This window comes from Erinaceus europaeus, chromosome 23 (genome assembly GCF_950295315.1).
Source record: "Erinaceus europaeus chromosome 23, mEriEur2.1, whole genome shotgun sequence".
Lineage (NCBI taxonomy): Eukaryota > Metazoa > Chordata > Mammalia > Eulipotyphla > Erinaceidae > Erinaceus > Erinaceus europaeus.
The window spans coordinates 9,536,317-9,551,936 of NC_080184.1; the positions used below are offsets into that span (position 1 = coordinate 9,536,317).

The 15,620-nt window shown below is 38.2% G+C and overlaps 2 protein-coding genes across 6 annotated transcripts in view; one reads left to right on the forward strand and one right to left on the reverse strand.

Annotated features, from left to right (window-relative positions):
* LOC103125131 (zinc finger protein 709-like) overlaps nt 1–13,566 on the forward strand; it is a 209,802-nt gene extending 196,236 nt beyond the window's left edge. For 3 of the 5 annotated variants that reach the window (XM_060181647.1, XM_060181648.1, XM_060181646.1), the window contains one exon: nt 9,842–13,566. In XM_060181647.1, the coding sequence (XP_060037630.1) occupies nt 9,842–11,885 (2,044 nt within the window). In that variant the 3' untranslated portion in view covers nt 11,886–13,566. Of the gene's footprint in view, nt 1–7,779; nt 7,907–8,064; nt 8,126–9,841 lie in introns of all 5 variants that reach the window. The other 2 variants (XM_060181649.1, XM_060181650.1) reach the window with 1 other exon arrangement.
* The window catches only part of LOC107523312 (zinc finger protein 14-like), a 517,712-nt gene that overhangs the window by 89,920 nt on the left and 412,172 nt on the right, over nt 1–15,620 (reverse strand). The gene's annotated exons all lie outside the window — the stretch shown is intronic.

Genomic DNA, 15,620 nt, shown 5'->3' on the forward strand with positions numbered 1-15,620 from the left:
TTTTGGATCTCTTCTATGATGAACATTCTGTTACTATCTGGGCATGTTTAATTCTTATCTTGATTAGTAGCATGCAACTGTTGAATATGTTGTCTTTTTCACAGATCATAGTAATCAGAGTAATATTCCTTGAGAGCTTATTTGGAGGTTCTAGCAGGGGAGTGCAGCTACTCATATACCCTCAACCGAAGACCCATCGTCTCTATTTGGGGAAGGCTGTCCTCTTCAACTGAGCATGCAGCTTTGGGAGGGATGCACATAGAGCAGTGAGGGAGGAAGGGGACACCCGCCTAGCCAGCCAGATCAGCCATATCAACCCTGGCAATCAATGGGGTAACAGATGTCGCAGCCAGATCACCCTCATATCCAATCAGAGTAATATTCCTGTTGAGAGTGTGCTATCTGTCATAGGGTATCAATGAGATAGCATTTCTGTTTATTACCAGTGTAGATCTTCCATAATTTATGTCTAGAGTTGGATAAGAAATGAATAATTCCACAGGGTAAGAATTCATAATTAACCATAGTTTTTAAAAAAGAAAGGAGTCTTGGTGTTATGATTCTGAGAACATTAAAGTATGCCTGTGACTATTTGAATATCTTGTTGGTTGAAGAGGCTGTTTAGTTCTTTCTCCCACTTCAAATGCAGTTGTTTATTATCACTTACTACTGTGAGTTCTTTATGTATACAGGCTATACACCCTTTGTCTGACATATGACTTTTACATGTCCCCTTGTTAAAGATATTTTTCTTTTGAGCCCATGTTTTTTTTAAATAATTAATTTATTCATGAGAAATATAGTAGAGAGAGAGAGAGAAAGAACCAGACATCCATCTGGTACATGTGCTGCTGGGCATTCAGCTAAGGATCTCATGCTTGAAAGTTCAGTGCTTTATCTACTAGGCTACCTCCTGGGGAACTTGAGCCCAAGTTTCTGAAGACATTTCCAAATCAGTATGTAGTGTGTGTGCTAATGGCTTTTTCCATGTATTTTAATGATTCTTATCTAAAATTTATAATTTTTAATATTTTCTACATTTTTATTTTGTAGAGACAAACTAAAATGCAGAGAGAGACACCTGCTAGTAAAGTTTTTCCCCTGTACTTGGGAATTCTGTATAACAGGTGTCTGGTACAAATTTTTATCCCTCTCACGGTGTCTTGTTTTGCTGCAGTACACATCCCCAGACTGTTTCATCAAATGTTCACATTTCTTACCTCTGTTATTTTCCATGTTTCACCTACATGCAACAATTTTGTTTCCAACAAAGGTGAAGCAAAGGTTGAGATTGAACAGTTTCTGTTTTGCTGTCTAGGTCTTTGATGTTTGGATTTGATTACTCACATTGGTCATATCCCTCTTTCCTTTCTTCCTTTTCTTTTCCTATACCTCTGTTCTTTTTGTTCCTTTTTGTGTTTGAGTTTACATTTATATTCTACCACAGGATGACCTATTTGGAGTTAGACTTCCTTTCATATTTTCTTGTAGTCTTTTCAATAGTCCTTGCAAGTCAGAGTTATTAGTGGTGAAGTCATTCAGTTTTTATATGTTTAGATTTTGTTTTTTTGGGTTTCTCCATGCTTGAAGGATAATTCGGCAGGATATAGTACACATGGCTGATAATTCTTTTCTCTTAATCTTATAAAAATTTTGCTGTATTTCCTTCTTGCTTCTTGGGCTTGTGTTGAGAAATCTGGTGATGCCTGATGGTTCTGTGCTGGGGCTCACGTGGAGTGGCTCCAATGGGGGGGGGGGGGAAGTAAGCCTCCAACCCTCCCTCACCAGCTCTAGAGGCTGTGTGATTCAGAAAGAGGCATCAGGAACATTCTGGTACAAACGTTTGTTTATTTGGAGAAGGGTACAGGCTCTTATACTGAGTTAAACACAGAACATTTTTCACATATGTCAGAAATTACAGTTTTCTTAAAGGTCATCTTGCCCCTATGGTAGGGGGCTGGTATGACAAGAATTGATGAGCTACATAAAGGTCAAGACAATTAAGTCTCCATGATGCAGGCGAGTTAATTATCCAAAGGTATTTGAGAGAAGCATAGGGGTTAAACCAATAAGGTGAGGTAGAGAAGAAGAAAAACAAAGCTTGATGTGAATCACAGATATCAAAGGGCACAAGGAAATAGAATATGGGGGTCTCACAGCCTGGTATAGGCAGGGATATATATATATATATATATATATATATATATATATATATATATATATATATTTTTTTTTTAGGCAGGGATATATGATAGAGTGTGTTCTCCTTTATGATCAAAAGGTGAAGTGGAAGTGTGAACTTTGAGTGAACCCTCAAGTAGGGAACCATTTGGCCTGCTGCTAGCAGGGGGAACTAAGTGTGCGAGGCTTGCAGGCTTTCTGTGAGCTTGAGAGACTAACAAGGAGAAACAGTCTGGGAGAGACTTTTCCCTCTTGGCTCATCTCTATAAGGAGAGAGGCTAACAAGTGGGGTGTCCTTCCAGACCTCCATCCAAGGATGGGAGAGTTCCCCTAAGCTCTACCAAGCTTTCACATAGTCCCACAGTTCTGCTTCTGTATGTCATCTTCCTTTCTCTTGCAAAGTGCAATAGTCCTTTTACTTTTGAACAGTATTTCTATTATACTTCTTGAGGTTGTTATTTATTTATTTATTTATTTGTTATACCAGAACACTGATTATCCCTGTAGTATGGTGGTGCTGGGAATTGAAGCTAGGGCTTTGGAGCCTTAGGCATGAGAGTCTGTTTCCATAACCATTATGCTATCTACCCTCCACCCAGTGATTGTTTGTTCATAGCTAAGTATCTTTGGCTTTCAGCTTCTACTGTATTTATCTTTTGACCATTTGCCCAGATGTGTGAAATTTTCTGCAATATCATCTGGGACCCCAGAAACTTTCACATTCTTCCTTCTGATGGAATCTGCTAATTTAAAGTCTTGCTTCTTTTTTCATAAATCTATCTTCTTGAACGGCATTGCTTTCCAAGAATGTAGTAGTTCTTTCATCAAGCTTGTTTATTCTGGATATAAGACTTGTCAGGCATTCATGCTTGCTTTTAACAGTAGTATTTGCTTTCGAACTGTCTTTATGAAATTATTAATTCTTTGGTGAATAGCTCTCTAGATTCCATAATTTGTGTTTGTATATTATGGTTGAAGTCTTTAATTGTCTTCATAATTTGCTTTCTGAATTCACATTCAGACATGTTTTAAAATTCTTATGAAGATGAATATTTGTTATTTTTTTTCATGTTTTTGTTGGGTATGGTTTATGCTGTTCAACTGGCAGGTTGTGTTGTGCTCATATTTTTATGGTGGCATGGTAGAGCTAGGAGCATCCTAGGTTTGGTTGGGGTAAAGCCACAGTGGTTGGTGGGTAATTCCATATGGTTTCTTGTGGTTTATTTTCCAGCTCCTGTTCTGAGCTGTGTCTGGGGCTCTTGAACTCACTGTCCCTGTATTTTCAGGCTACACTCTAATCACTGTCGTCCCTGTTGCAGGTTTTCTCTCGTGTTGTTTTTCTATGCTTGGTATATCTGCATTTCAAGCCATTTCCTTCTACTTTTACCCTGGCTGTTGGTGTAGCTCAGGAAATGAGCTGCCTCTACCCCAGAAAGCATTCCTTATCATTTTCCATATATCTGTTAATATACATCTGATTCTCAAACAGTATAGGCTGTTGTGTAGTATTCTGGTTTTTTAATCATTTTTGTCTTTTTTTTTCCTGTGTGTGACATTTCATCATTGTTACTTTCTAACCAGACACTCCCAGAACCTCCAAAACCATAGATTTTGTTTTATAAAAATAAGTAGTAGAAGAAGGGATTCAGGTGGTGGTGCACCTAGTTAAGTGCACACATCACAATGCACCAGGACCCAATTGAAGCCCCTGGTCCCCATCTGAAGGAAGCTTCATGAGTGGTGAAGCAGGGCTGCAGGTGTCTCTCTGTCTCTTATCTCTCTCCTCTCAATTTCTCTGTCTCTATCCAATAATAAATAGATGAATATATATTTTTAAAAAGAATAGTAGTGAAAGAGAATGAGTGATAAAGACATGAGTGGCTTAAACCCAGATCAAATGAATGGCAAAGCTGTGTCTTTCCATGTTAACTGGCACAGTTGGTATTTTATTTTATTTTACTTTTTTATCATTTATTTTCCCTTTTGTTGCCATTGTTGTTGTAATTATTGTTGTTGATGTAGTTGTTGGATAGGACAGAGAGAAAAGGACAGAGGAAGATAGACACCTGCAGACCTGCTTAACTGCCTGTGAATCGACTCCCCTGCAGGTGGGGAGCCAGGGACTTGAACAGGGATCCTTACACTGGTCCTTGCACTTTGCACCATGTGCACTTAACCTGCTGCGTTACCACCTGACCCCCAGTATTTTATTTTTTTTATAGTGACATGTCTTTTTAATTTCTTTATTGGTGAATTAGTGGTTTAGTTGACAATAAAATACAATAGTTTGTACATGCATGACATTTCCCAGTTTTCCACATAACAATACAACACCTACTTGTTCCTCCTCTGCCATCATGTTCCAGAACCAGAACCCTATCCCCCCACCCAGATCTTTTACTTTGGTGCAATACACCAGCTCCAGTCCAAGTTCTGCTTAGTATCCTCACTTCTGATCTTGTTTATCAACTTCTATCTATGAGTTAGCTCATCCCATCATCACAATTTTGTTTCTGACTTACCTCACTTAACATGGTATCTTCAACCTCCATCCAACATGGGATGAAGAGGGTGAATTCACCATTTTTAATAGCTGAGTAGTAGTCCATTCTGTATGTATACAAATGGGTATAATCTGGATAAAGTTTTTTTTATTTTATTTACTGTCTTTGTGGTATTGAAATTCCCTACTGTTGCTGTTAATATATTGCTTAGCTCTTTCAGTAGATATTTGATGTATTTAGATGGCCTCAGAGGCATAGATGTTGATAATCATTAAGTTCTCTTGATTGACTGAGAATTAAGTAATGTCCATCCCTCTATTTTTAAATTTTACTTGTTTTAAAGTCTATCGTGTCAGATATGAGAATAGCTGTTCCTGCCCTTTTTTGTGGTCCACTGGCTTGTATGATATTTTTCCATCCTTTCACTTTGATTCTGTATTTGTCTTGTTGAATTACTTGAGATTGCTGCAGACAACATATGGTTGGGTTGTTTTCTGATCTTCCTACTCTTTGCCTTTTAATAGGTGAATTCAGGCCATTGACATTTGTATGATATTATAGAACAAAGATATGTTTTTTAAATATTTATTTTATTTATTTATTCCCTTTTGTTGCCCTTGTTGTTTTATTGTTGTAGTTATTATTGTTGTTATTGTTGGATAGGACAGAGAGAAATGGAGAGAGGAGGGGAAGACAGAGAGGAGGAGAGAAAGACACCTGCAGACCTGCTTCACTGCCTGTGAAGCGACTCCCCTGCAGGTGGGGAGCCGGGGTTCGAACTGGGATCCTTATGCCAGTCCTTGTGATAACGCCACCTGCGCTTAACCCGCTGCGCTACAGCCCAACTCCCAGAACAAAGATATTTTATTGCCATTATTCTAGACTTTTAGTGTTCTGATATGTGGAATGATTATGATGATGTGGTTGTTTATAGGAGACCTTTCAGAACTTTTTTTTTTTACTTTATTTTTTCCTTTGGTTGCCCTTGTTGTTTATCATTATTGTTAGTATTATTGTCATTGTTGGATAAGACAGAGAGAAATGGAGAGAGGAGGGGAAGACAGAGAGGAGAAGAGAAAGACACCTGCAGACCTCCTTTACTACCTGTGAAGCAAACCCCCTACAGGTGGGGAGCCGGGGTTCAAACCCGGATCCTTACGCCAATTCTTGTGCTTTGTGCCATGTGCGCTTAACTTGCTGCACCACCACCTGACTCCCCTTTCAGAACTTCTTACAGGGCATGATCCCTTCAACAGTTGTTTACCAAAGAAGGCTTTTATCTCTCCCATCTATTCTGAATGACAGTCTAGAAGTATATAATAGTCTTGATTGAAAGTTTTTTTCATTGAGGGGTGGTGCTATTAACTTTATGAACATCTATGTGAATATAGTGATTTATCTTAAATAATTGCTAATGTTAGTGGGCATTTTTCAGTATCTGTCATTAAAATAAATAAAATTCAAGTGCTGAAAATCATCATTATCATTTTTTTCTGTTTATTTATTTCCCTTTGTTGCCCTTGTTGTTTTATTCTTGTGGTTATCATTGTTGTTGTTATTGATATCATTGTTGTTTGATAGGACAGAGAGAAATGGAGAGAAGAGGGGAAGACAGAAAGGGGGAGAGAAAGACAGACACCTGCAGACCTGCTTCACCACCTGTGAAGCGACTCCCCTGCAGGTGGGGAGCCGAGGGCTTGAACCGGGATCCTTACGCAGGTCTTTGAGGTTGCATCATGTGCACTTAACCCGCTGTGCTACCGCCCAACTCCCCATCATTATCATTTTTTAAGTTGATTCCTAATTATGTTAAAGGAGAATTGGTAATTTTTTTAAATTTTTTTTATTTAAGAAAGGATTAATTAACAAAACCATAGGGTAGGAGGGGTACAACTCCACACAATTCCCACCGCCCAATCTCCATATCCCACCCCCTCCCCAGTAGCTTTCCCATTCTCTATCCCTCTGGGAGCATGGACCCAGGGTCATTGAGGATTGCAGAAGGTAGAAGGTCTGGCTTCTGTAGTTGCTTCCCCGCTGAACATGGGCATTGACTGGTCGGTCCATACTCCCAGTCTGCCTCTCTCTTTCCGTAGTAGGGTGGGTCTCTGGGGAAGCTGAGCTCCAGGACACATTGGTGGGGTCTTCAATCCAGGGAAGCCTGGCTAGCATTTTTTTAAATTTATTTATAAAAAGGAAACACTGACAAAACCATAGGATAACAGGGGTACAACTCCACACAGTTCTCACCACCAGAACTTCGTATTCCATCCCCTCCCCCTATAGCTTTTCTATTCTTTAACCCTCTGGGAGTATGGAGCCAAGGTAATTGTGGGACACAGAAGGTGGAAGGTCTGTCTTCCGCAATTACTTCCCCGCTGAACATGGGCATTGACAGGTTGATCCACACTCCCAGCCTTCCTCTATCTTTTCCTAGTGGGGTGGGGTTCTAGAGAATCAGAACTCCACGACACATTGGTGGGGTTGTCTGTCCAGGGAAGTCTGGTTGACATCCTGCTAGCATCTGGAACCTGGTAACTGAAAAAAAATTTAACATATAAAGTCAAACAAATTGTTGACTAATCATGAACCTAAAGGCTGGAATAGTGCAGATGAATTGTTGGGGGGGGGTCTTCATTTCATAGTTAGTGGGCATATTTTAGTTATATTCCAAAGTGCCTGATGCTATACTAATATTTTGGGGTTTTTTTTCCCCCTGAGCCTGAAATATGATATGCAGGTGGATCCAAGTTATTGTCTGGTGAGATGATATCATGGCTGGAAAAAGTAATAATTATCAGTTTTTGACACCAAGACTATAACTGGGTCTTGCTGCCTGCACAATAGTTACTGGACCAAGTGGACATTTCTGGTACATGCAGTTCTGTGGAAAAGATTCAGAATCTCATGCTTCAGAGTCATATGCTGTATTCACTGTACCACCTCCTAGTCCATGAAAAACATTTCTGCAGATCAAATTGCCAAAGATATATTTGGATATATGAAATCGTAGCTTTCATTAAATACCATCTAGTTATCCAGTCTGCTTTTAATATAAATCATCTTTCATATGCACATACTGTTTATCTTATAGGACACAATATCTTCTGAAGATGTAACTGTGAACTTCAGTCAGGAGGAGTGGGCACTACTAAATCCTTCAGAGAAGAAACTCTACAAAGATGTGATGTGGGAAACATTCCATAATCTTGTCTCAATAGGTATGAATAATCTTTCATTTGCTAATAGTAGCCAATTTCTCTTTTTGTCCACCATTATTCTCCTGTGAAATGTGGAAAAGGAGCACTTTTAAGCTAGCAGGGGCATGCCTTTTTCTAACAATGGATCAATAATTTATATATTTCTATTTACATTTTAGGAAGATGGCTGGAAGGTTCTTTTATTGAACAACAGCAAGACCATGAAGCGAGTAAACAAAGGTGAGAGTGGGGCCAGGCAGTGGTGCATCTTAACACACTACAGTGCTGAATGATTCCAGTTCAAATCCCTGGTCTCCAGCTGTGGGAGGGCTGCAGGTGTCTCTTTCCTTCTCTGTGTCTTCTCCCTTGATTTCTCTGTTCTATCCAGTGATAAATAAATAAAATAATTGATTAAAAAATTGTTGAGAGTCACATGTTCCAAAAAACATACTGAGAAAGTTACTGTGGTTTTTAGTTTTTTTCTTCCATTGGGGGTAGATAGCATAAGGTTTATGCAAAGAGACTCTTAATGCCTGAGGCTCTGAAATCCCAGATTCAGTCCTCTACATCACCATAAGCCAGAGCTGAGCAGTGCTCTAGTAAAACAAAGAAAAAATGCTCCTGTAGACTTCACTGCTACTTGGTGTCTACATGGTTTCCCTGTATTAATATTTTACTATTGGGAGTCAGGTGGTAGCACTGAAGGTTTAGTGAAGGTGGCACTAAACTGCAAGGACTGGTGTAAGGATCCCTGTTCCATCCCCCAGCTCCTTACCTGCAGGAGAGTCGCTTCACAACCTATGAAGCAGGTCTGCAGGTGTCTATCTTTCTCTCCCCTCCTCTCTCGATTTCTCTCTGACCTATCCAACAATGATTACATCAATAACAACAATAATAATAACTACAACGATAAAACAACAAGGGAGTAAATATTTTTTTAAATATTCTATAAGATTTTTCCAAATTTAGTATGAGTATCAGAGTAGGAAAGTCAGAATGAGATAGATCATATGAAAGCTCTGCCACCAGTGAATTTTCCACTGTTTTATAATGATTTTTTCCAGTATATTAAAAATTTCTAAGCATTTTTGTCTCAGGAATGATATGTCTTTGTATAACCATTATACTATCTACCCCTACCCTTTTCTTTTTCCAAATTTAATAAGATATAAAGAAACTATATCTCTTCTCTAACACCTTTGAAGCGTCCGTGTTTGGTAATGATTTTTTTCCAGTATATTGAAAATACCACTTTTATAATAACTTATTTTTAATAAATGTCTACATGAGATTTTTTTATGTCAGTCATTTTTATTGCCTCCAGGGTTATTGCTAGGAATCATTTCAGCACTAAGAATTCACTTTTTTTTTTTTTAAACTCCACCGTTATTGCTGGGGCTTGGTGCCTGTACTGTGAATCCACTGCTCCTGCTTACCATTTTTCCCATTTTTGTTTCCCTTGTCATTATTGTTGTTATTACTCTTGTTGAATAGGACACAGAGAAATTGATAAAGTAAGGCAAGACAGGGGATGATAAAAGATACCTGCAAACCTTCTTCACCACTTGTGAAGCAACCTTTCTGCAGGCCGGGAACCTTCCATCAATCTTTGTGCTTTGCACCATGTGTGCTTAACCCATTGTGCTACTGCCAAGCCCCCAAAATTCACCATTCTTGGTGGCAATTATTTTTTTTTTCCTTCTAATTTTTATTAGATAAGACAGAATGAAACTGAGAAAGGATGGAGAGATAGTGTAAAGGAAATATAAATAAATTCATCTAGATCTGATTCACTACTTATGAAGTGGACATCCTGCATATGGGGGATTTGAAAACAGGTCCTTGTATTTAGTAATATGTTTGCACAACTGGATGTCCACCACCTCCCCCCTATGTATACCTTTTTTCCCTACTAATATTGCAAATGCATAATTAGTAATGTCTCTTATTTTATAGAAATATAGGAGATAAGATATCTGAGAAGGAAGGACGTCTATATATGGGGAACCCTCAGGAAGGTGAAGTATATCACAAGAAATTCACTTGTTGCAGTTATCTTCAAAAATATGAAAGAACTCAAATCAGGAGAAATCCCGATATGCATAAACTATGTAGTAAAGAATTCATTCAATCCAGTAAACTTTGGACACCTGAAAGATCTGAAAGTGGAGATAATTTCTATGAATGTAAACAGCAATGTAGTAAAATATTCAGTCAATCTAATTCTCTCCAGATACATGAAAGAACTTACATTGGAGAGAAACCCTATGAAAGTAAATCATGTACTAAAACATTGATTCGATCCAGACATCTTCAGATCCATGAGAAAACTCACAGTGGTGAGAAACCCTATAAATGTAAGCTATGTAGTAAGACATTCAATAGTTCAAGCTCTCTTTGGACACACAAAAGAACTCACAGGGGAGATAAATCCTGTGGATGTAAACAATGTGGGAAAACATTCAGTTCTTCCAATTATCTTCGGTTACATGAAAGAACTCACAGTAGAGAGAAACCCTATGAATGCAAACAATGTAGTAAGACATTCAGATATTTCAGTTATCTTAAGGTACATGAAAGAACTCACAGTGGAGAGAAACCCTATGAATGTAAACAATGTAGTAAGACATTCAGTTGTTATAGTTATCTTCGGGTACATGAAAGAATTCACAATGGAGATAAACCTTATGAATGTAAACAATGTAATAAGACATTCAGATGTTCCAGTTATCTTCGGGTACATGAAAGAACTCACAATGGAAAGAAACCCTATGACTGTAAACAATGTAGTAAAACATTTATTACATCCAGTCATCTTCGGAGACATGAAAGAACTCACAGTGGAGAGAAACCCTATGAATGTAAACAGTGTAGTAAGACATTCAGTTCTACCAGTCATCTTAAGAGCCATGAAAGAACTCACAGTGGAGAGAAACCCTATGAATGTAAACAATGTAGTAAAGCATTCAGTTCTTCAAGTTCTCTTCGGAAACATGAAAGAACTCACAGTGGAGAGAAACCCTATGAATGTAAACAATGTTGTAAAACATTTATTACATCCAGTCATCTTCGGAAACATGAAAGAACTCACAGTGGAGAGAAACCCTATGAATGTAAACAATGTAATAAAACATTTACTACATCCAGTCATCTTCGGAAACATGAAAGAATTCACAGTGGAGAGAAACCCTATGAATGTACACAATGTAGTAAAGCATTCCATTGTTCAAGTTCTCTTCAGAGACATCAAAGAATTCACAGTGGAGAGAAACCCTATGAATGTAAACAATGTTGTAAAGCATTCAGTTGTTACAGTTCAATTTGGGAATATGAAAGAACTAACAGTGGAGACAAACCCTATGAATGTAAACAATGTGGTAAAGCATTCAGTTGTTCATGTTCTCTTCAGAAACATGAAGGAACTCACAATGGAGAGAAACCCTATGAATGTAAACAATGTAGTAAAACATTTATTACTACCCGTCATCTTCGGAAACATGAAAGAACTCACAGTGGAGAGAAACCCTATGAATGTAAGCAATGTAGTAAAGCATTTAGTTGTTCAAGTTCTCTTCGGAAACATGAAAGAACTCACAGTGGAGAGAAACCCTATGAATGTAAGCAGTGTAGTAAAGCATTCAGTTGTTCAGGTTCTCTTCGGAAACATGAAAGAACTCACAGTGGAGAGAAACCCTATGAATGTAAAAGATGTAGTAAGACATTCAGTCATTCCAGTTCTCTTCGGGTACATGAAAGAACTCACAGTGGAGAGAAACCTTATGAATGTAAACAATGTAGTAAAACATTCAATTGTTCAAGTTCTCTTCGGAAACATGAAAAAACTCACAATGGAGAGAAACCTTATGAATGTAAACAGTGTAGTAAGGCATTCAGTTCTTCCAGTTCTCTTTGGAAACATGAAAGAACTCACAGTGGAGAGAAATCATATGTATGTGAACAACTAGTAAAACATCAAGCCAGTCATATTTGGACATATTAACACACAGTTGTATGAAACTTTATAAAAGTAAACAATGTTAGAAAATGTTCCATTTATATATTTATTTTTAGACAGATAAAATATGCTGGTGAGGAATTCTATGAATATTTATTATTATGCAGAGCACTGAAGATCTGTGTCTTAAGTTGTGGGGGTTGAACCTGAAATTTTGGAGACTCAGGCATGAGAGTTTCTTTGCATAATCATTATGATATCTAACCTTGCACTATATGTAAATTATATAGTTAAATATTCATTCCTCTACCCTTTGGAGAAATAAACTTGCAAAGTATACATCTATAAAAGTAAAATGTTTATAGTTAAGCATTCACTTATTCCAGGAATCCTTAGCTACATGAAAGAACTGGCATTATCCAACTATGACACTATCTTCCCAGACAATCTGGGTTACCTACATATTACATGCCAGGCTCAAGTAAAAAGCAGTAAAGTCATGGACCCCTTGGAATATACCTAAAGTGACCTAGTAGCTTTTTCCAAAACAGAGACCCCAAATCTTCATCTGCAATATTCTTACATTTAGTTTCATGATTAGTCAACAATTTGTTCTGCTTTATATCTTAACTTTTTTCGGCTGTCTTGCTTGTTCTTTAACTATACAGAATCCCTAGAGAACTCTGAAGTAGCTATGTCCTTGTGAGGAGGAATAATAATTGCTACTTTCTTCCACAAAAGACATGTGTAACCCAAGAAACACATCCAACTCATCCCTATGCTAGTCATAATACAAACTGTTGGTCTATTCAACCATTCATCCACATATATGCAGAACAATCAGTATCTTTGGCAGCCATGTGCTATTTTTTTTCTATTTTTTATTTTTTGCCTTCAGGTTTATTACTAGGGCTCAGTGCCTGCACTGCTCCTGGAGGCTATGTTTTTCCCTTTTGTTTCACTTGTTCTATCGTTGTTGTGGTTATTAGTTGTTGTTATTGTTCAATAGGGCGAAAAAATTGGAGAGAGGAGGGGAAGACGGGAAGAGAAAGACACCTGCAGAGTTGCTTCACTGCCTGTGAAATGACCCACCACAGGAAGGGAGCTGGGTGCTCAAACCAAGACCCTTCAGCACTTGGATTTTGTGCCACATGCACTTAACCCGCTGTGCCACTTTCCGACCCCCCAAGTGCTATTTTTAAATGGTATATTAATATCGGACTATTCAAATTTGTCATCAAATTACTATTTACTATTTTAATTTTTAAATTAGTTTTTATTATCTTTCTTTATAGGGTAGAGACAGCTGGAAACTGAGAAGGAAGTTGGTAATAGTGAGGGAGAAAGAGAGATACCTACAGCACTGCTTCACGCCTTGCAAGGCTTTTCCCCTGCTGGCAGGGATTGGGGCTTGAACCTAGGTCCATGTGTGCTCAATCTGGTGTCTTACCCCCAATCACCCCAACCCCAATCACATTATTTTAATCATACTATCCTTAGTTACCATAATCTTTTTTTTAAAGATTTTTTTATTAATGAGAAAGATAGGAGGAGAGAGAGAAGGAACCAGACATCAGTCTGGCACATGTGCTGCTGGGGATTGAACTCAGGACCCGGTGCTTGAGAGTCCAACGTTTTATCCACTGTGCCACCTCCTGGATCACAGTTCCCATAATCTTTTATTAAGTCTTATGTAATTAATTAAAGTAAATCTCTGTTCACATGATTATTCTTTAGCAGATTTGAATTCACATTACCAGTTGTGTGTGGTCATCTGTGGCAGGAGGCACAAACATTCCTGTTGACACCACAGGTGACTGTTGGTGCAGATTCTGCCTTCCTCTAGCCCTGAAACAGAATTGAAATGAAGGTTGTTTTGCAATGTGTGCTTAACTACATCTAGAAAAATTACTTAGGGGTCATGCAGTAGCACAGCAGGTTAAGTGCACATAGCACAAAGGAACTGTGTAAGGGTTCCAGTTCAAACCCCCAGCTCCCCACCTGCAGGATTTTTTGCTTCCCAAGTGGTGAGGCAGGTCTGCATGTGTCTTTTATTCCCCTCCCCCCATCTTCCCCTCCTCTTTCCACTTCTCTCTGTTCAACAGCAATGGCATCAATAATAACAGTGATAATAACCACAACAGCAATAAAACAACCAGGGCAATAAAGGGGGAAAAATGGCCTCCAAGAGCAGTAGGTTTATAGTAGGGCACCAATCCCCAGTGTTAACCTTGGAAGCAACAAAAAAGAAGAAAAAAAAAAAGAAAAGAAAGGAAGTATTTCAATGTTACCACATTTAATCTTTGAGTTATTTTTCCCCTTTTGTGCCCTTTTTTAAAAAAATTGTTGTTATAGTTATTGTTATTACTGATGTTGCCATTGTTGGATAGGACAGAGAGTAATGGAGAGAGGAGGGGAAGACAGAGGGGGAGAGAAAGATAGAAACCTGCACACCTGCTTTGCCACCTGTAAAGTGTGGAGCCAGGGCTTGAACCAGGATCCTTAAGCTAGTCCTTGTGCTTTGTACCACATGAGCTTAACCCACTGCACTACCACCCAACCCCCATTTGAGTTACTTTTTAAAGAGTAACACCTTACTATATTTAAAAAATGGGATGAGTCTGTGATAAAGGCTTTTGGAACAATTAGAAATAGAATACTTAATTATTGTAAATAATTAACTTTCTATTAATTGGATTTATTTTCTAATCTCAGTAGCATTAGTGTCATAAATATCCTATAGACAATTTCTTATATCCTATAGACAATTTCTTATATGGGAGAAAAAAACTTGTCCAATGTCAATCAGAAAGTAAAGACACACACAAAAAAAGTAGAGATACATCTGTGCCATATTACCCTGAACATGCCCAATCATGTCTGATTTTGGAAGATAATCAGGGTCAGGCCCAGATTAGTACTTTAGTGGGAGAATGCACCAACACATGCACACATAAAAATTATCTGGCTTGGGGGTCAGTAGGTAGTGCAGCAGTTAAAGCACACCTGGCACACAGTGCAAGGATCCTGGTTCAAGCCCCTTCACATATGGTCTGCAGGTTTCTATCTTTACCCCTCTCTGTCTTCCCCTCCTCCCTTTATTTCTCTGTCCTATCCAACAACAACAGCAATAACAAACAATAAGGACAACAAAAGAGAAAAAATAGTCTCCAGGAACAGTGGATTTTTAGTGTAGGCACTGAGCCCCAGAAATATCCCTGGAGGCAAAAAAAAAAAAAAATCTGACTCTCCAGGTAGTGGTGCACTGGAAAGAGCCTTCAACATAAATTATAAGTACCTAAGTTTGATACTAAGCATTCCAATAGTAAAATTGGGTTTTTCTCTTTTTTAAAAAATCTTTTTTTAATTAATTTATTTTCCCCTTTATTGCCCTTGTTTTTTTTTTGTATTGTTGTAGTTATTGTTATTAATGTCATTGTTAGATAGGACAGAGATATGGCCAGAGTAGGGAGAAAGAAAGAAACCTGCAGACCTGCTTCACTGCCTATGAAGTGACTCCCCTGCAGGTGGGGAGCCAAGGACTCAAATCAGGATCCTTAAGCCATTCCTTGCTCTTTGCACCACATGTGCTTAACCCACTGTGCTACCACCTGACTCCTGGTTTTTCTCTTTTTTAATAAAGATGATATTTTAGTTGAGCAGAGATAATATATAACCCTAAGTACTGTAATTACCAACTATGAGATAAACAGTTTATTCTATTTACACTTCTATGCTTCAGTGGACATTTATAATGACACTGGGTATTCCAGAAAGAAT